Consider the following 26,380-nt stretch of genomic DNA (forward strand, 5'->3'; position numbering starts at 1 on the left):
ACAATAGGATTTGGTAGATAGAAACTGAAAAGAAAAGAGCCTGTCATATATATATGTCATCATCATACAAGTGGTGTTCTCTGTTACCAAACTTCCTTGAAAACATATCTGGAAACAGATGACAGTTAGGGACAGTAAGAACATCCAACTGTAGAAAATCTACTTCAACAAATTCCATCCAACCCATATGAGCATAGAGAAGTGGACATTAATTTTAAGTAAACAAATTTGTTTTAAAACAGTTTATGTTTGGACAGACTTTGTATTAACATTTATTTTTCTGTTGTAGCATTGGTTAGAAAGATCAGCAGTTTAAATATCTGTATTTAAAAAAGAAACAGCGTTTGATATTTTAACTTCATTTAATTATTTTCAAGTTTCAATACCTTTAACCCTTCCGTTACCATATTTCTGTCAAAATACACTGTTTCAATAAATTTCAACTATAATGAAGAATTTAGTAAAGTAACTGTAAAGCTAGATTTTGGAAAATAAATTAAGGTAGGATGTTGATGGAAGATTTTAATTTAAATTTAAATCACATTAAAACAGTGAATTCGTATTACAGAACCTGGGGTGGTCTGAGACAGGTTAGTATCAAAAGGGTCAAATAAACATATTTGCCATTATTACTGTCAAGCATAGGTACATTAGTAAATAAATAAATCTTTAAAACACATCTTGCCATGCCATAAAAAAAAAAGAATGTAGTCCAAATGTACACAGTTCATGAAAAAACAAACAAAACATCATCATCATCGTTTAACGTCCGCTTTCCATACTAGCATGGGTTGGACGATTTGACTGAGGACTGGTGAACCAGATGGCTACACCAGGCTCCAATCTGATTTGGCAGAGTTTCTACAGCTGGATGACCTTCCTAACGCCAACCACTCCGAGAAAAACAAAAATGGTATAATCACAGGTTTGATAGCTTTAACTCATAAATCAGTTCTATCAACTATGACAAGGGGTTAACCAACAGCTTAACATATTGTTTAGTAATGTCTAGAAAAAGTTATGCTCTCAATTCTTAGATATCATTTGCTGGACTTGAAGTCTCAAATTGAGATATTTATCTTCTCCAATAAATGCTAAATGATGAAAAACAAAACATTGACTCCAGCTAATTTGATATTGTAAAACAATGAAAATGCCAGCATGAAAAACAGCAACCATTTGGTTAGAATACAAGCTATGCAAAAACGGAAATCAATTGACTGAGAACCAGAGATGACAGAATCAAGATGACACTCTACAGAGTAGATGCAGCTTCTTTAATGATACCATGTGGATCTGATATGGGGGCATGAGTCTACAAATTAAGGACATCTAACTTCATGAATAGGGACCATAAAAGGATCTTAATAGGGATAGGCCAATCTTGTCTCAACAACATGAAAATACGCAATGCAACTCACACCAAGAAAACATCATCATGCCATATGCTCTTTAATTGTGAGCAGCACTTAGCTAAAGACCTCAGAAGGAATTCAACTTTTGGGTCTCACCTCTTCCAATAAAAGCCTATCCTTAATATAGTTGGGACTGTATCCCCAAAACTGGCTGTTCTCTACAGAGCTAGAAGATACTTCAGGCCCCAATAATTATTGATACTCTGCAAAGCTCAGGTGATGTCTACAGTGGAGATCAATGGGATTGAGGCGAAGAGATTGCTGTGAATGGCAGTGAAGAGACTGATGCGAGCAACGGTGAAGAGATTGATGCACAATGATGGTGAGGAGATTGATGCAAACAACAGTAAGATTGATGTGGAAAACAGACTGATGAGGATGATGGTGAGCTTGATGCAAATGATGCTCGATTTGATCTTCTGTAAGTCAATGTTTGTAGAAAAAATGTCAACAGAGAGGGAGATTATAGAGGAATGATTGATTAATATATATATATCTTTATAGTGTCAGTTTATCAGATAGATGTGGGAAGAAGTAGGATGCAGACTGCTAGTTCAGAGTTCAGAGGAATGAAGGATGTTGTAGTAACAATGGGAGAGAGAGAGAGAGATCCCCCCCCACCCCAGAATGCCTTCGGCTACATGCTAGTAATTATAATGTGCTGACAAATGACTGGCTCTTTGACAATCTGCCAAACGCCCTTTGTTCTCTATACATTCTAGAAGATTTGAATATGTAGTAGTAACACCATTCCACAGAGTTGAGAAGCACTCCAATATGGGTCAACAACTGATTAGAGCTGAACTATTTCATGGCCGTTAACAGGAAGCCTAGGTTTGGAGATGTGGAAGGAAGGCTACTGTCAACTGTTAGGCAGCATTTTAATATCATAGAGCAGAAAGAAATGTAGTATTGCTTTCACTAATTCTAGTTTACTTCACAGCCAACTTGTTGATTTATGTGACACAAGATGATGAAACTGATCAAAATTGTAAATTATCATCACCATTCTAACAGGCAACTTTTCCATGCTTGCATTGGTCTGAGCTTTGTGAGGTAAATTTTATGCAGGCTGGATGCCCTTCCTGTTGCCAACACTCACTTGTTTCTCCAATCAAGGTAATAGTTCCCCTTGGCCAGACATATTTCCAAAGGATGTTGGAAATGAATGATAGTGCTTGTATAGAAATGACACCCATTTACAATCATTACACGATGTCAAAACAAGGAGACACAAAACAGGCTTTGTTCAACTTGGAGCTGTAGTAAAAAACTACTTGCCCAAGATGTCATGCAGTGGGACTGAACTTGAAACCATGTGGTCAGGAAGCAAACTTCATAACCACAGTCATGTTTGACACAATGGAATGTGAAAAGTATTTGCTGCAAGATTCCGTTTCTCTCAATTGATTTTGTGTATTGAACCTTTAGCATTCACATTATTTTGAATTAATCATGATGTGATTGCTTAGTTTTAGGAAGACATTGTAGGATAGGTGTGAGAGTCCAGATCTGGCCAGTTTTAACATAAAACTGGTTAAATATTTAAGCTGGATATGGCTGGTTTGAATGCTAAAGGGTTAAACCATGCAGAGTTTAGTTGCATTTCACATCAGCAGACTAGGAGTATATTAAAAACAAATGTACACAACTTCATATAGACCCTCACTGTTATACAGCAGACAGCAATATATATATTGTTTGGTGTTTCCTATATATAAGAGCAAAAGTTCCAGTCTGAGTCCATATGACAGAGATAGTACATGCTACTGAGAAGGGGAAATGATGCCAAAACATGTCTGGCAGCCTGCTGTAATCACTTGGAATTTGGTTTCAAGAGATTTTACACACAAAATCTACAGAGAAAAATTTCTCTGAGAACAAAGAATTCCCACAGTGAATGGCTTTTCACATTCTCGTATGCAGGAGCATTTTAAAAATAAATGCACACATACATCTGTCCTTACTGTTTTGTGTGCTTGTACTAAATTAATTCCAGCTTGGCAAACTTCAGCATAAAACAGCAGATGTTTTATTTGCTCTCTCTCTCTCTCTCTACACACACACAATATATACATAATATATATGTGAGCCTAAGTTCCAAATGACTGAGGTAGTGTCTGCAACTGAAGAGGCAAAAATCACACCAAAACACCATGTCTGGTAGTCTGCTGACGTCACTTGGATCTTGGTTTGATACGTTTTAACACACAAAGTCTATAGAGAAAAAAACATGCCATCTGTGTCCAAGGTGCAGAAGCATATTAAAAATATAAATGTATTTATATTGATCCTCACAGCTTTACATGCTTGTATTAACTAATGGAAATTAAATTTGGGTGTTTTAGTTTCAAGTCATCTGTGCTTTAATCAACAGATGCAATGGTAGATCAACATGTCTTCACATGCAACTTTGTGACTTAGAGCTTAAGTCAGCATTGTTTAACTTTTTTTAGCCTAGCATAACAAAATTTTAATTTCTACAATAATTCTATATTTGGAATGTCACTTACACATATTCTAGTTTTAGGTAAATGTTTATAAATAAACTTTCTGTAACATAATATTACATGGCAAATTTTTTCCACAAAATCCATTGCATTTCGTTTAATCCTTTTAACATTTAAACCAGTCATATCCAGCCCAAATAATCTACCTGATTTATGTTCAAACCAGCCAGATCCAGCCTCTCACATCTACTCTACAATGATATAGTAAAAATAAACAATTTCATCATTGAAATTCTGAAGCCACAAGATAATGGATGATTAATTCAAGACAATGTGAATAAATAAGCATTACATTTGACAGAGTAATATATATGCTAAAGAGTTAATCTTTTAGCGTTTAGACCAGCCATATCTAGCCCAAATAATTTACCGGTTTTATGTTCAAACCAGTCGGATGTAGCCTCTCACACCTACCCTACAATGTCATTATAAAAATAAACAATCACTTCATCAAACTCTTGAAGATATGAAATAATGCACGAATAATTCAAAAGTGAATCAATAAGCTCTATATTTGACAGTATCTGAATGCTAAAGGGTTAAAACCATACAATATATCACTGCCAAAACATATACATGCATGCTATTGGTACACCATCACTGTTTCTAAACAGCAGTTCTCCTATAGATAATTTAAAATAGATAAATAATTAAAAAAAAAAACCTGACATAAAAGTCTCCATCTTTCCACTTGTTCATTGTCTGGATTTCATTTAACCACAGAGAGTGGTTAAATGAAATGGCAAGCTCAAACAGTCAAGTACACACAGGACCCTGAGAGGTAGTAAATTGATAACTTCTAAATTCGACACCGCCAGGAACTGAACTTAGCAAAATCAGGTTAGAGTTTCTGAGTATCTGAGACAGACATTAGAACAAAAGAGAATGTGTGCGTGGGGGGGGGGGTACAAAAAAAATTGAGGCACAAAAGAAATCAATTGCAGAAACAACACCAAAAATTGTAAGACAACACATTACTCGTGTGTGTGTGTGAGAGAGAGAGAGAGAGAGAGAGAGAGAGAGAGAGAGAGAGAGAGAGAGAGAGAGAGAGTAAATGAGACAGCAAGAGGAGGAAAATGTGTTTGAGAAAGATAGAAAGCGATAAAGAATGAAGGAAAGAGAAAAAGAAAGTGAATGAGCAGGATGTGCATGTGAGTAAGCATGAATGAGCAAAGGATTATGTAGGGATTCATGAAATTATATGCAATGACTGCATGCCTGTATATACAACATAACTGTGTTTTGTAGAGAGAAATGTATGCATGCTAAAGTTTATGTAGCCCAGTGTAAAATGTGGTTGGAGTCACATGACCCACACATACACTCCTGGCTGGTAAGTAATTAGACTGAGTAAATACAACAAACAACAAATATCCACTTCAAGCTAGATGATGATTACATAAATGCACTCCCATGTGGCTGCTTCATGTTAAAAAAAAAAAAAGCCCAGTTGCAACCAGTTTCTCAAACATAGATAATGTGAAACTCCATTGCTATTTTTTTTTAATTTCTTTCCCGTCACCTTTACTCTGAAGTAGGAACTGTCCGAAATGTTGGGTACTCCAGTCCCCACTGCAACTTCACAGTACTCTTTCTGTTGCTTTTGCCGACGATAGATTCCTGTGGTGTAAACAATCAGTTACACTGTGGAAAAGCGATGGTCAAAAGCGTGTGCACAATGGAGAGAAAGAGAGAGCGAGTGCGAGATTCAAATGAATGCTACTAGCATATGCACACATATACAGACACACACACATGCACAGAGGACAATTAGCTGTGTGTGTGGACTGTCTACGTGTGCATGTCATTAGCATTCATATATGTGAGAACTAACAGAAGACTTATGAAATATATTTTTTTATCCTGAAATAATTCCAAATTGACAGTTTCGATCATTTGTTCAATTTGGTTTACTTTATGTTGTATATAAGTACAAACTATACACACACATATATAGCTTAATAAAATACTTTATACATGGTCTTTAATACCTGGTGGTTGTTTCTAATTAAATTGTAGAATATCCATAGAGTCAGTTAATAATTGTTAATGTAAGTCAAATTGAAATTAAATTTACATAAATTTATGAAAATGTTAAACTATTTATTCTACACACAAATGCAACTACCATCTCATTTAACTATGGCATGTTTAATGATTAACACTGACATATTTAATGTAGTGAGGCTTAATGACTAATATATTAGCTCATTTCCTCACCTCACAAATATTTATAATTAAAATATTTAACACTTCCAACATTATATATACTAACATGAACTTAGCTCTTTTTTTTTTTTGTCTTGGTGATGTAGGTGTAGGCACAGCTGGGTGGTTCAGAAGTTTGCTTCCCAACTACATGGTTTCAGGTTCAGTCCCACTATGTGATACTTTTTACTAGAATCTCAGGCCAACCAAAGTCAGAGAGTAGATTTGGTAGAAAGAAACTGAAAGACCATCATGAGAGAGAGAGAGAGAGAGTGAGAGTGTTTGTATGTGTTGCTTTGTCTTGTCATTGTTGTAAATGTGTGTCAGTCATGCAAGTAGTGCCATTGGCTTCCAATGTTCTTCAAAAATATGTCTGGCCATAGGGAAACTCCCTTGCTTGGAATTAGGTGAGGGTTGGTGACAGGAAGAGCATCTAGACATAGAACACCTGCCTTAGTGAGTTCCATCCAATCCATGCAAGCATGGAAAAGTGGACATTGCAACAATGAAGATGATGGGATGATGTTACCTGATAAATGAACTGCAGTAAATAAATTTTCTTTTTTTTTTTGTTAATACATAACTTTATAACTTACATTGTCTAGACTGAGAACAGAAGAAGAAGGAGACTGTATGACAGTTCCCATGAAGTTTTTTGATGTACTAGCACCGTCTTGGGGTTCTGCTCCGAGCGACCAGCTCGACAAAGAGGTATTGAGGGCTTTGGCACGACTTTTAACAAGCATTTCGTTTTTCACAAGAAATTTTCTAATTTCTTTTCTGTTAAGTCCTCGTATTCCAAAGATTAACTGAAAACAGAAAATAATAACATTAATAATAATTCTTTTATTGGCCACAAGGGCTAATATAAATCAAAACATTAAAGAACAACATAAAACAATATACAAAGCGTTTTGCGAAAGAAAAAAAAAAAACATCTGTGGGGAGGCACTTCAAAGGTTACTCGTGGAAAAACCCATAAAAGCTATGGGTCCCTGATCAACAAGGCAAGAGCCCTTCTTTTATACTTTTATTTTTTTACAGGTGTATTTTGAGAATTGGTCCATCCATACTGGCCATTTTCCCGATATTCGCGAGCGCACATTTTTTTTTTTCATATTCGTTCAGAGCAAATTGTTTTACATCTATTACACTATTTTTCTTTTGTTTCTTGGCTCCGGTGATGCGTCACCCCCTTTCGTGAGCACGCATTTTTTTTTCATATTCGTTCACAGCAAGTTGTTCTACACCTATTACACTAATTTTTTTCCGTTTTTTGAGCTCAGGTCAAACGCTTTAGTTTAACCCAATTTTCCCTATGTTTTCATGAAACTTTGGTAAGTCATTATCGTCACTTCAGGTTTGTATCAATTTAATTTCAGATTTTGGAACAATTTACCGTTAACTTTTTTTTTTTACGACGGTGGAATGCACGTTAACTAACGTAACGGAAAATGAGAGGAAAGGACCACAAAAGAAAAAAAAAAAAAATTACATTTTGAACTATTTTATTTTTCTGAAAAAAATGTAATCTTAGATGTATAAAACGGGTAAGGGGTGACTTGAAAATGTCAAAACTGAAAAATTGTACAATTTGGATTTCGCTGCTTGCAGTTATAACCTATGGATTGTGAAAATTACGGTTTTTGGTGCGCTAGATAATTTCAAACGTTTGATATCAGTATAAATGATATCATCTGAATGACGAAGGAAAGACCCCCCCCCCCCCTCACCGCTATTTTCTCCCAAATTTGCTTATTTAAAAATTTTTTTTGCCTAAAATCCCAGTTTTCGGATACGGAGGTTCTGGAAAATTGCCAAAAATCGGCATTGTCAAATCCCACCCCTGCCAACTTCTTCAATTTTGACTTCTTTTTCCCCAACACTAACCCTAAAACCGTAACTACAGAAATGTTTTCAAATTTTTATCCGAATCATAATGTTTGTATTTTTCCACATATTTAGAAAAAAAAAAATTCTTAAAAAAAAAGAAAAATTTTACAAAAATTTTTGGAAATCTTTTTCAAAATGATAATCTCCGTATTTTTCTGCATATTAAAAAAAAAAAAGAAAAAAAAAAGGGAAAAAAGTTTAAAATGAAGAAAATGGGGGTGGGGTGTAATTTAGAAAATGTCGATTTTTGCCAATTATTTTTTTGCAGATTCGTATTCCCAGTAGCTGAAGGGGTTGTGCCGAAAAAAAACAAAAATTTTTAAGAGGATGTTTTTTTTTTTTGGTGGGGGGACAGGTGGAAGTGTTGCCAATTTAGACAAGTACACCCGCACGCGGTTCACTAAGAATTAGGGGTTTGCGGCATATTAGGAAGCCAGGATACTTGATTCCAGGCAAAAAATTGGTGTTATTTTTTCTTTTTCGAAGTGAACCGCGTGACCATTTTGAATAAACTATGAAAAACCGGTAAATTTTTACCATGCATTTTACAACCCCCCCCCCCCAAAAAAAAAACACGATTTTTAGCGTGGAATCAACTGCCCTGACCTCCTACTTTCCCGCAAATCCCTTATTTTGGTGGTTCACCGCCCCGGATTTTTGGGAAATTTTTCTTTCGTAAAAATTTACCGAAAAGTCTGTGATAATTTATGAAAGATGATTTAATTACTAAAGGAACATGAATATGAAAGAAAAAGAAATATTTTAATGTGTACCAAGATTTGCAGAAAATGCCAGAGTCAATTCAAATTATTTTCAACAAACCGAAAGAATGCCAAACGCAAAAAAAACAAACTAATTTTGAGTCGATTATATCGACCCCACTATTTGGCAAGACTAATACTTCGACCGTGCGAACCAAAGGAGATGGCGACGTAGACGGTATTACAAACTGGTGACGACCAATGGTAGACAGTACATTGGTGAAGACACGTCGGCGCTGGAACTGGCTGTAGCTGTGCTCTGTATATGTGGTCAACGACCAGACCTGTGAGAGATCTGAAATCGAAGAAGACTACCGTCATTGGATCGGGCTTATTTATAGGCGAAATAGGGCTCACCGGAAACCCAGTAAAACTCTCTATCACGTGACTTTATCTGAAGCTACGATTGGACGTAAAGCCCCCTAGCAAGCAGAACATGGGGACAATTGCCGCGCAAATAAGAACCAATCAGGATGGTGGACAGAAGGAACCAAGGCAGCCGAAAGCTAGATGTTAGCAGCTTCGTTATCATTTATGATTGAATGCCCAATTAAATTTTTTTTTCTACACAAACCCCACTTTTCGGCTACGGAGAATACGATTCGGCCAAAAAATTGGCAGAAATCGGCATTTGGAAATGACCCCCCCCCCCCCCCCCCCAACCATTTCTTCATTTTAAACTTTTTTCCAGAAATTGTTTTTCTTTTTCAAAATATGCGGAAAAATACGGAGATTATGATTCTGAAAAAAATTTCCTAAAGTTTCTGTAGTTAGAGTTGGGGATAAAGGTGGAACAATGAAGAAATTGGGGGGGTGGGGGAACAAAAATTTCAAAATGTAGATTTTTGGCAGTTTTCCGGAATCTCCGTATCCGAAAACGGGAATTTTTTGGGGGAAAAAAAAATTTTTTTTTTAAATTTGGACGAGAAGTCTTTCTCAGTACTTGGCTGGTACTTATTTTATCGACCCCGAAAGGATGAAAGACAAACTTGTCCTCCACGGGATTTGAGCTAACAGCATAAACAGCCGAAAAAATGACGCTAAACATTTTGTCCGACGCGCTAATGATTATGCATATTAGATGCTGAAGTCCTAAATAAACAGAAAGGCGAGTTACAACTAGACTCCCTTCGTAAAAAAAAAAAAAAAAAAAAAACATTAACCATTTTAAAACATGAATCAAACGTTTTTATACACCGATATGCCTTTGTTGTTTTTTAACAAAAAATAAAGATCTTTACCCAAGGGAAAAGATCCAAAAATAATTAAAGCATTATATGAATTCATAGAATTACCTGTTTTGTTTTGGCTTCAATAATGTGGCTATCACTTTTGAGCGTATAGGAAAAATTAACTTAAATCAGACTTTAAAAAAAAAGGGGGGGGGAGGAAATAGACGAAGTCCTCAGCATTGTCCTACTACAAGATTGAAAGACATCATGGTTCGAGGTGAATACAACAAAAAAGTTACATAAAATAAAATTAAAAAGCAAATAAAACTGATTCCCTAAGATGTCTCTATCACCATCCATCCATGCAAATATACAGATTACACACTACATATACGTATTACGCACAAAAGAAACGCCAAGTTATCCAAGAAAAAAAGATGTTCTACTAAATATTTATTTACTTCTCTGATCTTGCTAGACGCAGGCTTTTTCCCTCTCATCTTCGAAAGTTACTTCTTCAACGGTTGTCTGTGTTTGAGCGCAGTTTCAACTCAGTTGATCACTTCAATACTTTCGCTGAGATCAAACAAACTTCTTCCTTTCTCAGTATCAAACCGATCTCACTTACCCCTTTCTCTCCCCTTCGCTCTTTTCCCCTCCCTCCCTTCCTTTATTTCTCTTCCTTTCCCTCCCTCTAGTTCTCTTTCTCAGCCTCCCCTCTCTTCCTCTGTTTCTCTCCCTCTCTTTTTCTACCTTCATGTCTTTTCCTTTCTCTATCTCTTTTCTCCCTCTTTCACTTTCTAATTGACTAATCAAAGCTACATAATTTAGTATTGTTAAAAAAGGTTGTTTTGAAGACCCGCGGTACCCATTTTATTATTTTCCTTAATACATCAATTGTTGCCCTGTCACTACACAAAACTGACAAAAAAGCCGACACTAGACTACCAACATTAGCGAAGGAGAAGCCTCTACACAGTAACTCGACATGCCAGAAATAACAGCCAATCACCCTAAAACCATACCGCATAACTGTGGTTAACAATGTTTTTGACTTCGTGGTACACTAGAAATCATCACTGGCTCACTTTGTATGGAAAGCTAAATTTTAAAAAACTGATTTGAAACTAAAAAAATATTGAAAACTATCACTTTCTTTAATTAGCAATCCATCATTTCTGGTCTCGGAAAAGTAAACTATTTGCTCGGCAAGTTATGTATAAAATTTACTTTTTTAACGTTTATTTTTTTGCAGCTGAACAGTGAAAAACAACTTCGCGTGCACACACGCCAACACGTAGATACACACATAAATGTTTTTTTTTTTCACGAATCGCTTGTCTATTTTTGTGTATTTATGTTTATGTGTATGTAAGCTGAAAAAGTGAAGTGATAAAAAGGTTTTACGGAACTTGCCGAACAAATAGTTTCACTTTTCCGAGATAAAAACGATGGAGTGCTCTTTATTTTATTTTTCTTTCTTGCCTTTAACCCTCCAACGCGGAGTATAGGCCACTTATAATTGAATTTCATGTCGCATAATTTCTCGCTTCTGTACTTATACTGTGTCATGAATGTCTCCCTTTCTCTAGTTCCTTTTGTGTTGATCTACGCCACGAGTTCTTAGCCCTACCCCTCTTTCTAAATCCATTCGGATTCCACTGTAAAGCACTTTTCGCTACATTTGGTGTGTCCTTTCTAATTGTGCTACCAATCCACTTCCACTTTTTCTTCCCTAATCGAAACTTGATTCGTTCTTTGCCATAGCTCCATATTGCTTGTGTGTTCGGGCCATCTGATTTTAAGTAATACTACGCAAGCATCTGTTGATGAATGATTGTATTTGCTTATTTGACTTAACTGTTGTTCGCCATGTCTCAGCCCCATACAATAACACCGCTTTTACGTTATTAATCATGTAATAAATATATTAATACATTTTTAAACATGCTGAAACAATTAATTTGGATTTTCTAGAGATTTAACTTATTTGTCTTAAATTTCACGGCGTACCGTTAGTGAACCTTTGCTTAATATCAAATACAGAAACACATTAGAAAATGTAATGCTTAGACCAAACATTGATGGTCACAGATGAAACACTTTTCTTTTTTCATTTCTGTGTTCGCAGTTAACCTGGGGTTAAGAACAACACAACAGGATCATTGAGGCATGCTGTACGTAGTCGCTCCACCTTACATGAAATAACAGTCAAATCTCCTTTGCATCGTTCTCAAGTATGGGAGGTATGGGCAACCTTTTCCGAAAAGCGGGTCACACGAGACATGGCTCATTAGTAGGCGGGCTGTACAACTAAAATAAATTCAAGGTAATTTTTTGTTAGGTGCGCCCCATTCAGGAAGTCTTGCGGGCCGAAGATTGCCCATGACTGAATTACTACCATCTGAAGGCAAATGGCATGCTTGATGAACATAGCCTTAAAATACGGAATGATCATGGTTGGAATGCTTGAGCAGGGTAGTTAGTGGCCTAAAGAACAAAGTCGCTCCACCTCACTAGAAACAACAACCAAATCTCTCTTTAAAAAAAATGCACATCTAACATCTTAACCAGAGCAAAAGACATTTGATATAACCTTAAAAAATTACCGACAAATGACGTAAACCTTAATATCCATGAATAGGTTAAGTTGCAACATTATGGACGCTAATAAACACATTATTATAACATCTGAATGAATTCGTATTGTATAACGAAGTATTCTGGTGTTTGGAGAGAACAATAACATACTAAACAGGGAAAGGAAAAAGTCACAATTTTTGGCTGCGGTGAAAAAGCAAGAGAAAAAATATGTTATCACTTATAGAAAGTTAACAACCCGAGAACCGAGGTTGAGACTTGATATTTTAGGTATTATACTACAGATGTGTGTCCAACCTACCCCCGACTTTGTTTCTTCATAACTTTCTGAAAAACGCATATTTTAAGGTAATATTTTCAACAAATACTTTTCAGATGATGTAGATTACGATTATGTCGGAATTTGAGGAGAAAATAAATTGATGGGGGGGGGGGCTGATAATTCACGCACCTCATCAGAACGAAGAGACAGCTGAGGTACTTGAACCCCCACCTTCACGTCAAATTCCGAGACAATCTTTAATGTAGTCCAAAACATACCTCTGAAAACTCCATGAAAAAATGAGGGTGGGTGCACACATCTATAATTATAGATGTGTCTTGCGATACGGCCCTACGTTGTTAAGTTACTTTAATTACTGTAGCCTATCCTGAGTACTCATTGTGCATACCTGATACACAGACATACACGATATAAGCCAATCTTTCGGTATTAGTAGACAACGAACCTCATTCACCAAGACAGATAAAGAGGCTAAGCTGAATAAAAAAATGTGAATGGCGTCGTCTACTAATACTGAAAGATTACATGTGTTTATATATGTGCGTGTAGACATATACATACGCAAAATTGTTACATTAAAATTAAAGAAAGCGAAATTAATAATGCGTTAGAATACTGACCGAAAAGTCACGGTTGGAATACCATCACCAGTGCTGTGCTTATGGTACTAACAAACTGTAGAATAACTCTTGAGTCTTACTGAACCAATCCACCAAAATATAAGAATGAACACTAAGGAGGTGCGGTACCACTAGAGGCGCTGTACCAATTAATTAACAAGCTGTTTCATTCGCATATAATGCTGAACCAAGGCTGTCTTATATAGGAAGTATCTGATAGCTTAACAACCTCTTTAAAAGGAAGTGAAACTAATAAAATTTATTATATTCATAGAATCTGTTCACGAAAAAGAAATTCTATTTGGAATACATTGAATTTTTCTTACCTTGCCGAATTTATCCACACGAATAGACAGATTTTCTATAGAATGTTGAACAGCTTGTTGAACGGTGTGGTTAGCAGAAAGAGGCTGTTTTCCTAGAAAAAGACCAAGATAATACGCACATAAAAAAAAAGGTTCCTTTGTAAAATTAGCTAAATCATCTTGTGAAATTTGAAATAAATTTATACAGGGGATGGTAAAATTCAGCAAAACATGCAGTAAAATACGTATAGAAAAAATTAAAGCATTAAAAATAGTGTTTAACGTATAAGGCAAAAAAACCTCCTACATTCTGCGCGGCTATTGGTGTGGCGATCATGAAGTTAGGCAGGTAGAAATGGTGTCTTCATGTAGCTAATGTTTTACCATGTTGTTTTCTTCAGTTATCATCATGGTCTGGACTGGTACACATTGTGCGCTTACTATTAAAATGTTTATCAAGATTGGCGAGTTCAAAGTTTTTTTGCCGCAACTTGCACACTGGTTTTTAATATAAATAAAATACCATCTTAGATTGCTGAACGAAAATGCCTGTTTCCATACTGATTGAAAGTGAGTTTTTGCGATAAAATAAAAACATCTTTTTTTTTTTTCATTATCTATAAAGATTTAAGTTTAGTTTTTAAAAATTATACTCAAACAAAAGTCTCGATTTCAATTTTTAAAATTATTTTGTATTCCTACCACGCCCACCACTATAATTTTAGATTAATGAAAACCCTGTGTATTCGACTTTCAAAATAAGAAAAATATCCTTGAATCAAAAATTCTATTGATCTAACTTTAAAACTGCCTTACACAAATCCTGAACTCAAACAGTTTCATTGTAAAATCTTGTTGCTAAACCAACTAGTTTATTAACATTTAGGGTAACTTGTTATAATACTCTGCACTCGGATGTCAGGAATAAACAGCTCCAAGAGACCTCACCTTCATGAAGCAAAAAAATTAACCTTTTGTCTCTCCTGTGTATTAAAAGACAGGCAAAGGGTTAATTTTCCCTGGCATCCAAACATATTTGACAAACTTCCTAATTTTTTTCACCCATTAGAGTAACTTGTAACTTATGAAAGCAAAGATTATATTTCTCGGAACGTATGCAACTATTTCTTACTAAATGTCTGAAAACAGTTATGGATGTTTACAGCGGCGGCTCATGTATAGGCACTGCAGAACTGCAACACCCACCTATTTCCACTCAATATATCGATAACATTCAATATAATGAGTCCTTTTTTTCTTTAATTCTTTCTTTATACTTGTACATTATATAATCCTTAAGCTTAATGTTAGTAGCCATCCCCTAGTTTATGAAAAAATACAAAAATCATTGTATAGAACTGTGTGCTTCACAGTTTCAGCAATGTAGTGTTTCGATAGGAAGCTTCGTGTTAGGGAGAGAGAGAGAGCACTGCGTGAACGACAGGGCTGACCCGGTATTCTGGTGAAAAGTAGTGTTTCTTTTTGACTCTGCGTGTGTTGTGCTTAAAAACGTATTTATATTCTTGAATGTGATAAAGTGTAGAATTAGATTATTATCCTGCTTCCAGCTTCAGTTTTGCTGCCAGGATTTGAAAAATAGTGCACATTCTGCCCCCCACCTTATTTTGTGATTTAGGGGAGAGGTTGAAAAACAAGGGGGAATTTGCGGTGATGTCCAATGAACAAATTAAAGATACTACCCAGCAGTGGCTAAAATGTGAACCGATCAAGTTTATGTATAAATTTTCTTTTTGTACATTTGTTTCCTTTTACACAATATTAAAACAACAGCTAAAAATATTCTGAAGCAGCACCTACACTAATTTTACCTATGAGTTGCCACTGGATGTGTAGGACAAACTTAAGAAAATGCTTTGGACAAATAGATGGGACTTGGATTTTCCTTTGGGAAAGAATGATGGCCTACCTAAGGCAACTTTCTAAATGATACGAGAAAATGAGCCTTGTTTTCTTTTTTACTGTTTTGTTAAAGAAAGAAGAGTTGTGCCTAAGATCCTTACTTCCAAGAGCCACCCACACTGGAGGGAGGAAGTTACTCCCAAACTAGAGGCCTTGGAACAGAGTGGACCCCACAAAATGCATGCAAGGTCTTGGTGGCTGTGTAAAACAAGGTCATTGATTAAGACTGCAACCTAAAAACTCAGAATTCAAAGAGTCAGAACAAATACCATAAGGTACCTCACACTGGAGCAGTACTTTATTTCACTGACCTTGAAAGAAAGAAAGGCAAAGATGACTCTGGTCAAATTTGAAATCAGAACAACAGAGTCAGAAAAAGTATTACAATGCCTACCTTCTTACAACACCACTAGCCGACCAGCTTTAACTGTCTTAAATATAATTTTATGGCAGGGCTGTGATTTGAAACCACAACAGCTCAATAACAAGAAATAGGTCACAGAATATCAGAGGACTTGTCCTGAATTCTGACCAATCAAATTTGTTAGAATTCTATGATAATGGAATTTTCCACAATTTTCCTGCCAAAACATGACCATAAATTGCAAAGCACCAGAGAATCATTGCACAGCTATTTGACTTTGGGTTAAAAAGGAACATTTTGTCTCCAATGAACACAGAACTTTCCTGCAACTCACCAACACAAATATGTAGCTAATTCTTGGTCAACAAACATGATTCACTACAGGCTTTCAGTGATACACTCTCTAACAAGTAATTATCTTAATCATTGTAATCTTTATGTATAAATGTTTTCCTTGAAAACTTCAAATGAACTTGGTTTTAATATGGGTAAAAAAAACTGCAGTGAAAATCAACCCTGCCAATTATTCAACACTTAAATATGCATGCATACAGTAGATTTGAACTCAGAATCCATGAGCTGGTAACCCAATACTATTTCTACTCAGCCATTTGTTCTGGTTTCATTAACTATTGTTTAATATGTCTGCATGTGAGATCAATTGCTGTGCAGTTTAAGTGTACAGCCATATTGTGTCATGTAATTTTTGATAAAAGGTAAAAAAAATTCCTGTGGTGGTGGGGATGGAAACTGAAAGAAGCCCATTGCGCACGTGTGTGCGTGTGTGTGTATATATATATATATATATATGTGTGTGTGTGTTTGTCCCCCCCCCCATCACTGCCTGACAACTGGTGTTGGTGTGTTTACATCCCCGTAACTTAGCAGTTCAGCAACAGAGTCCGATAGAATAGGCACTAGGCTGAAAAGAAAAATTAAGTCCTGGAGTCAATTTCTTCGACTAAAAAAACCCTTGAAGGCAGTGCTCCAGCATGGCTGCAGTCAAATGACTGAAACAAGCAAAAGAGACAAAATCAATGAGATGGTCACAGCTGGCATACCTTTGATCATAAGTATGCTCAACTGTGATTGTGCTGGCACTAAACAATGACAAAACAACTATTATAACTCAGTTGTGTTTATTGTGTGATCCTGATTTAAGTTCTCCAGCTGTGACCATCCCATATGTTTTGTATATCTGGGACTATAGTGTTCAATGTAACATTTTATTTTTAAAGAAATATGATTTGAGAGTCATTTGGCTGCTATATCTAATAATCCAACCACCACTGTCACATGTTAAGAAAAAAAAGCACAATTTGTTAAATAATATTAACAACCTGATGTGAATTCTTCATTAACATCCTTAAAGAAAATAAATTTAGCAAATACAGTGCAAATAATAATAATAATAATAATAATAATAATAATAATAATAATCCTTTCTGTTATAGGCACAAGGCGTGAAATTTGGGGAGTGATATAGTCGATTACATCAACCTCAGTACTCAAGTGGTACCTAATTTATCGACCCCACCACCTGAAAGCACGAAAGGCAAAGTCAACCTCGGTGGAATTTGAACTCAGAATGTTCCAGCAGACAAAATACTGCTAAGCATTTTGCCTGGTGTGCTAACGATCCTGCCAGCTTGCTGCCTCAGTAATAATAAATATAATAATAACTCGTAGTACCCATGGCAATTCTATAGTTATTTTAAAAATCACAAGATGAAGTTGTATGATTTTCTAAAGAATTTGAGTGTGTAGCCACGTTGTGTTCCCTTCATTAAACACGCACTCTCTTTGCCTCTCCTTTCAACTAAATTACATACCCCTATGTTGGCTTCTTTCAGTTTCTGTCTACTATTACCAGATCCACTCACAAGGCTTTGGTCGGCCTGGGACTTTAGTAGAGGACATGTGTTCAAGGCTCCACACAGTGGGATTGAATTTAAAACCATGTAGTTGGCAAGCAATCTTCTTAGTCACACAGCCATGCTTGTGCTTACAACAAATTTACATATAATCATGTTGAGAGCCAAACAATTATTTTAACCAAATTTTGATTGCTTATAGAAACGGGTTGCCCAGTTTTCTGTATCAGCATCACCTTACATTATTTGAATGTTATTTTCCATACTGGCATTAGAGGGATCTCACAAAGTCACCTAATTACCCACCAGAATTTATCATCATTATCTAGTACACACAACAACAGAGACAAACTGATCAATATAGTGGTTATCTATGTTGTTGTTTCAGCACAGTTTTTATGACTAGATCCCCTTCACATAATGAAATCCTTTACAGCATTGGCTACATTTATTTTATTGTGCTTGTAGACATAAAGAGTATGTTCCCAGCTGATACACTTGCATTAAAAACATCTATTACATTAAAGGTGCTAGCGATCGATTCCTAAAGCATCTGTTATGCTGTGGAAAGGGGATGATAGAAGTAAATGACAGAGGGAAAGAGAGATTCAAACAAACACAACTGCCGCACGCATACATACACACACTCACAAATGCTATTAGTGCATACACACACACAACAATTAGCTGTATATGTGTATGTGTGTACAAGACTGGGAGGGGGCATATCCGTATATGTATGCATGCCGTTAGTGTTGACATGTGTATAAGTGTATGTTTGCACACACCAGTAATATTTTGTTTAACCTCTCTCTTTTACACTATTTATCTGATGATGCAGTCTTTTGAATCATTAGATCCTTGACACACCATCCAACTTGTGCCCGGAAAAGGACAGAGATGTTGAATGATAACTATGATGGTGTGTGTAACATTTAAAATGTCATATTGATCTTTAATACTTGGGTGGTTGTTTCTAATTCAACTATGAAACATCCACAAGGTCAGGCAGTACATTACTACACATTATTACAAATTATATATTGAAAAAAATATTGTAGTAACTTACCTGATTGTTTGGAGAAGAGTGTTAGTAATACAATGGACACTCTATAAAATACCTTGAATCCTTCAAGCAGGTAGCAATCAATTACTTTCACCTGAAATTAAACATGAATGAATAAAGAAAATAAAACACAACACATCAGTGAATGAGGGAGGCTCTACATTGGGGCTGGCCAACCTGAGGTTTTTACCTTGTGGCCTGCTTGATACTTTCTTGAAATGGGTTTATTTAAACAAACATTTAAAAGAATTTATCAAAAATTAACGATTGTAATGAAAAGTAAAACGGAAAGATACTACTGTTTTGGCAATGATAATATTTCATGTTGAATCAACAATCATTCATTCATTATTGTCATAATAGCATGAGAAGGCATAATATTTTCCATTCTGTCAGTATACAAGCAGCCCTCAAAAAACTTTTTGTGATTGAAGTGGCCCGCAATGTAATTCAAGTTGGCCAGGCCTGCTCTACATAGCTGCCCTACCTGCTAAAAATAGCAGCCAAATACCCTTGGAATCAAAACTAGCATTTTATATAAGGAAAGAACAGACTGGATGATGTAGTGTGAGATGTTTCTAAAAAAATGGGAGGGCATACTTGGAAAGGTTTTGATCAAATGTCTACTCAAGCAGGGTTGATCTGAGCCTAAACAATAGTAACACATTAGTGCACTTTTAATGGTGGTGGCAGAATTGATACAACACTAGAGAAAATGAATTGATGCATGTCCCTTTGTGGTCCAAGTTTTGAACCCCTCTTGGGACAAGAAAACAATACAAGTAATACTTTAGATATTAATAAATATCAACTATAACCCTAACCCCTAAGCAATTTCAAGGGTCTTGTACCAGTGCAAGAAACTGGTTTTGTGATGTGGGGGTCAGTAAGTTGACAGAAATGGTACAATGATAGATTAGATGTTTTGCAGTAAGTATTTCATTCTGTTCTCTCTACATTCTGCGGGGTCAACATCCCTATCTAGCAAAAAGTTAGGAAAGCATTGATGAGAATTCAAAACCAACAAGACCTGAGAAAGGAAGACCTTCTCTCGGGGAAAATAGCCCAGAGTTAAGAAGAGTGGAAAAAAGTCATTGATAATCCATGCTCTGTAGGAAGTGAAGGGCTTAAGATGCAAAAAGTCTCTCAAGTTCAAACTCAAGGATTATCTCAGCCTTTCATGTCACCAGTTATGACAAAGATGAGTAGTAAACCTGGAATTGATTAAATTGATTTCTCACCTTCAAGGTTACCCTTTTGAGGCCTTGTGACATCAGCATTAGAAAATCAATAATGTGAAGTCATTTGTAAAAGGCTATGGCTATCACTTGCAATTGAAGACAATTCAGTATCAACTTGTATTGTGTTTTTGCTAATGGTTTTAAGTGCCCACCCATGTAGTTGTGATTAGATACAGACACTCTTTTAATCCACCCCACTCCTACCCTTGACCCAGTACTTGATTGGTACTTCTTATTTTATTGACCCTGGCAGAATGAAAGGCAAAATTGACATCAGCAAGGTTTCAAATCAGAGTGTAGAACACCAGAACAAATAATACTACAACTCATTCCAGCCAATCTCCTAAAATACTTCATGGTATTTGTTCTGACTTTCTGCACTCTGAGTTCAAATCCTGCCAAGGTCAACTTTGCCATTTATCTTTTCAAGACTGATAAAAACAAAAAGTACCAATCCAAGCCAATGGATTGGTGGAATTGGATGAATTGGATGCCTTGCAGTATTTGTTCAAGTTCTTTGCATTCTGAGTTCAAATCTCAGTAAGGCCTACTTGGTTATAGCTTTGGCATATTTAACATCTTTTGTGCCATAGGAGTCCATTATATTGTAAGCATCTAGCACCAGCTTTCCACTTTGAGGATATCTCCATCCATCCTTCTCTACCTTAATCAGTATCTGAGGTCCCTATAAAAAGTCAAAGACAGTGCCTTTCTCCTTGACCAAACAATGAAATAAATAAATAGGTGCAGGTATAGCTGTGAGGTAAGAAGTTTGCTCCCCAACTGCATAGTTTTTGGGTTCAGTCCCATTGCACAGCACCTTGGGCAAGTGTCTTCTACTATATCTTCAGGCCAACAAAAGCCTTGTGAGTGGATTTGGTAGACTGAAACTGAAAGAAGCCCATCATATATACATGTGTGTGTGTTTGTCTCCCACAACCACTTAACAACTAGCAAAAAGTGTCCAATAGGATAAATACCATGCTTAAAATTAAAAAATAAGGACTGGGGTCAATTTGTTAGACTGAACCCTTCAAGGTGGTGCCCCAGCATGGCCACAATCCAATGACAAAACAAGTAAGAGGTAAAAGATAAATAAATAAATATAAACAGGAAATTTTCAAAGAATTACCAAAAGGATAAAAAATGCTACAAACCAGAAAATGGAATGGTAAGTCTCTGAAAATCCACCAAAGCCAGTCATGAAATACAGTTTCTGTAGATTTACTGTGCTGCTGGATATAACTATGAGCAGATCTCTGAAAATAAAAAAAGAAAATGAATAAGAAAGGTTATAGATCATCCTTTGTTTTTTTTAATTAAAAAATAACCAAATATACTAATTTGCGAGAATTATTTATGTATTTATTTAATTAGCAATTACATTGTGGAAGATCCATTTTAACTATCTGAAAATACTGAAAAATTTATATTCACTTTCTGTGTTTTTGTTTATGACTTACTGGGTCTAGAGGAAGGAACAGTGCTATAGTCTTCACAGGCTCTTGTAGACCAGTGAGATTGATGCCATTAATGTTTCTCCAAGGTGCCAAGTGATGGTGTTAACCCAAGTAATAGATTAATGCTTCTATCTAAAGAAGCCATAGCAGAATTTTAACTCTGAAGACAAAGTGCCAGAACAAATAGTGCAAGGCATTAGGTCCAATATTCTGCTTCGAATTGACCCCAAAAGAATAAGACAAAGTTGACCATGACAGAATTTGAACTTACAGTGTAGAGAGTTAAAACAAATACCAAGAAGCATTCTCTCCAATGCTATAATGACTCTGCCAACTCACCACTTTAAATGTGCAGAGCAGTGATAATGCAGAGCTTATGAGGGGTTTTGTTATGTCTCAAGCTACTGCTATCTAGCACCTTCGGATGATCTCTACTCAACACACCTACCACGGCCAGACTACCTCTATTTATATGTCTTGGGAGATCCTACTTCTTCACCTGGGGGCGTCGACACAACAGTTTTTCAGTCTTGCTGGTGGCAAGGTGACCTCTATAATGCTGGTGCCATGAAAATATGCATTCAGTGCATTCTGTAGGATTGTTGGTGTTACGAAGGGCATCTAGGTCTAGCCACAGAAATGAAACAGAGTGGGATATAGTCTTCTTATGTGCTAAATCCTGATGAATCATCCTACTCAAGCCAGAATGAGAAATGAATGCAAAATAATGATAATGGTGATATATATATATATATATATATATATATATATATATATATATATATATATATATATATATATATATATATATATATATATATATATATGAAGAAAAATGGATTAAAAAATCCAGAATTTGGTTAACTAAATCAAACAATCAGACACCAATAAATGCAAGTAGAAATGATCATTAGTATTGTATGGTGGAATCATCAATTAAAGATGTGATTTTCTCCAGTCATATTTTCATTATATATGTGTGTGTGCATATATATATATATATATATATATATATATCATGCTTTATTATAAAAGCAGCAAAATACTCACAGAACTGTTATCCAGTTTCATGTTCCCATTTGTTGGACAGTTTTGAAGAATATGCTTTTATAATAAAGCATATTACTCTACCCTTGGTATTTGAGTACTATTTTCTCTACATTGTTTTGCACTCAAGTGCCTGCTTCTGTGTGTGTGTGTGTACGTATATATATATGTATATATATATGTGTATATCTATCTATCTATTTATCTATCTATATATATATATATGTGTGTGTGTGTGTGTGTATATCTATATATGTGTATATATATCTATATATATGTGTGTATATATATCTATATATATATGTGTTTATATATCTATATCTATATATATATATTGCTTCAGCTGCCTGAGGGAAGTGGATAATTAAGCAACTACTCATTGCGTAAGCACTTGAAATGTGCATATCATTAAATGTACTTCAAAAACCAATAATTGGCTTCTATCATTATTCAAATATTATGGAGCTCACATTTCTGACATTCTAGCTTACCTTTGCATGGATAATATATTTACAATGCAATACAGGTATAGGAGTGGAATGATGATCATCTAAACAATAATAACTTGTACAGTATTTCATTAAAGTAACCTACTAAATACACGTATACACATCATCATTGTTTTAACATTCACTTTTCTATGCTTGCATGGGTTGGATGAAGCTTTTTGAGGCAAATTTCCTATTTGTTGTCACTAACCTTAAGTGACAGAATATTTTCCCAAACATGTTTTTTCAGAATATTGAAAATGAATGACACTGTTTGTGACTGACATTAATTTAAATAATGTCAAGATGAGGCACAGGTATGGTTGTGTGGTTAGAAGCTTGCTTCCCAATCACATGGTTCCAGGTTCAGTCCGACTGCATGGGTAAGCATGGTCTTCTACTATAGCCTTGGGTCAACCAAAGCCTTGTGAGTGGATTTGGTAAATGGAAACTGAAAGAAGCCCGTCATATATATATATATATATATATATATATATATATTTATGTGTGTGGGTCTTTGTGTCTGTGTTTGTTCCTCCACCATCGCTTGACAACCGATGTTGGTGTGCTTATGGTCCCATAACTTAGCAGTTTGGCAAAAGAGATAGATAAAATAAGTACTAGGCTTACAAAGAATAAGCCCTGTGGTCAATTTCTGTGACTAAAAACCCTTTAAGACAGTGCTCCAGCATGGCCATAGTCAAATGACTGAAACAAGTAAAAGGGTAACAAGAAGACAGAAAATCACTCACTCACACACACATTCATTCACAAAAACACACAATGGGGTTCTTTTAGTTTCCATCAACCAAATCCACTCATGAAGCTTTGGTTGACCTGGGGCTGTGGTAGAAGATACTTGGCCTCCACAGTGAGACTGAACCTCGATTCAAGTGGTTTGGAAGCAAACATCTTAACCACACAGCCACACCTGCACTAATGTTGTATATATATTTATACACACACACACACGCATATACATATGCCTAATGCATAGTTGAATAATATTTGGCTAGAAACCTTGTAGTATGCAATACAAAGCTTGTCCATAGTTGTTGGCTGCCAAATGTCATCATACAGTGGGAATACTCCTGCCACTGGATATGCACCTTGAATTCCATAATATCCATTAAGTTTATACAAAGAGAAGAATATACTTAATACTTATATCATCATCATCATCGTTTAACGTCCGCTTTCCATGCTAGCATGGGTTGGACGATTTGACTGAGGATTGGCAAGCCAGAAGGCTGCACCAGGCTCCAATCTGATCTGGCAGAGTTTCTACAGCTGGATGCCCTTCCTAACGCCAACCACTCTGAGAGTGTAGTGGGTGCTTTTACGTGCCACCGGCACGAGGGCCAGTCACATGGTACTGGCAATGGCCACGCTCAAAAAGGTGTTTTTTACATGCCACCTGCACAGGAGCCAGTCCAGCGGCACTGGCAACAATCTCGCTCGAATGTCTTTACACGTGCCAGGAAGGTGACGCTGGGCACAGGTGCCATCACAATTTCGCTTTATATATGTAAGTTATAGATAATGGTCATTACATATTTTTCCTGTGTTAGAGTAAATTTGGCTTACAGCTGTTTCCAGTAGTCATTATAGGTACATTGCTGATAGGTTTACTCAATCGATCTAATGATCAGTGAGAAAAATTGAATGACCTAAAAAAAATTAATGGCACTTTCATCAGAGCCATTTCTGATGTGTATACACACACACACACGCCTATATATATATATGCTTAATTTTCTGGTACACTTTGATTTGGCAACAGAGCATAGTGTTTTCAAAACTAATAGATTATTGTAAAACTACTTACTGCATATTTCTTCGAAAGGTCTCGCATAACCAGTTTAATTGCATTATGGGATGATTTATTCATGGGTAAGTAAAACTGGGCTTTGCTGCGGAACAAATTGTAAACGGTGTTGAAACAATCCGAAGGTTCCATGTAATGAAGCAGGATACTGACTAAACATTGGAGCACTGGACAGTAAGAAATATCAGGATTCGTATGGGAAATGATTGCCAAAATCTTTTCAACTTCTTCCATGCCTAAGTTGTTTAAGAAATATGGTGTGGAAATTTTGTGGTCTCCTAAGACTGATACAGGAACGTGGTTTTTGGTCTCTGGAAAGAGAAAAAGATCTATGTTTGTATTCAATATTTTGTTTCTTTTACACACAATAACGTTTTGGTTTTCAGTCCATTTTTTTAATGCTGGCATGAGTTAGATGAAAAAGTATGCATGTGTGTATGTATACACACACACACAAGCACATGGGTACAAAACGTTAAACAAAAAATGTTCTCAAATAGCAAAGGTTGAGTAAAATAGTATTTCACTAACTGTTAACCAGAGTTTTATTTAAGCAACTGTAAGACAGTCGCAAGTATTTAGAATAATGCAATAGCTTATAAGTATTTATAAGTATTCATTATTACCAACTCATGATGATCAGTTTTGTGAAATTCTTTTCACCTTTAATAAAACACTATATATATATATATATATATATATATATATATATATATATATATATATATATATATATATATATATATAGTTTTATTAATTTTTAGCAGGTCTGAGAGTTTCATGCGTTTGGTAAGTGCCAACACACGAAACTCCCAGACCTTCAGTCACTCTGTTACTTCTGCTGAATATTAATAAAAATATACATATACTCATATTTTGAGTTCCATTTTTCCTGTTTGCATCAACATATCTATCTATTTGGATGGGATGCCAGTCCATCGCAGCATTACTCAAGAAACAAGAAGAAAGAGTGAGAGAAAGTTGGGGCGAAAGAGTACAACAGGGGTTGCCATCAGCCCCTGCTGGAGCCTCATGGAGCTTTAGGTGTTTTCGCTTAATAAACAATGCCCAGTCTGGGAATCGAAACTGCGGCCCTCTGACCACTGGGCCATTGCGCCTCCACTACTTATATACAAGCATTCTGGTAAATTGAAATTTGTCATATGACACTCTGGGTCTCATCCACTTATTTGTGTTTAAACATTTTGCGAAAATACAAATGTCTCACATAGATACAGGGCAATAAAGATTTAAGAAAGAAGGAGAGAGGAAGCATGTAGTGAATCAACCCCAGTATTGGGTGGGTGTTTATTTTATTGATCTT

General features: G+C 35.8%; 1 protein-coding gene across 3 annotated transcripts in view; it reads right to left on the bottom strand.

The window, feature by feature from the left end:
* LOC106869090 (GTPase-activating protein skywalker) overlaps nt 1-26,380 on the bottom strand; it is a 68,706-nt gene that overhangs the window by 18,366 nt on the left and 23,960 nt on the right. For all 3 annotated transcript variants that reach the window (XM_014914615.3, XM_014914616.3, XM_014914617.3), the window contains exons 3-7: nt 25,057-25,367; nt 21,391-21,492; nt 18,996-19,086; nt 13,790-13,881; nt 6,730-6,942 (exon numbers count right to left, since the gene is read on the bottom strand). In XM_014914615.3, the coding sequence (XP_014770101.1) occupies nt 6,730-6,942; nt 13,790-13,881; nt 18,996-19,086; nt 21,391-21,492; nt 25,057-25,367 (809 nt within the window). The remainder of the gene's footprint in view (nt 1-6,729; nt 6,943-13,789; nt 13,882-18,995; nt 19,087-21,390; nt 21,493-25,056; nt 25,368-26,380) is intronic.

This window comes from Octopus bimaculoides, chromosome 9, assembly GCF_046866305.1.
Source record: "Octopus bimaculoides isolate indiv1 chromosome 9, ASM4686630v1, whole genome shotgun sequence".
Lineage (NCBI taxonomy): Eukaryota > Metazoa > Mollusca > Cephalopoda > Octopoda > Octopodidae > Octopus > Octopus bimaculoides.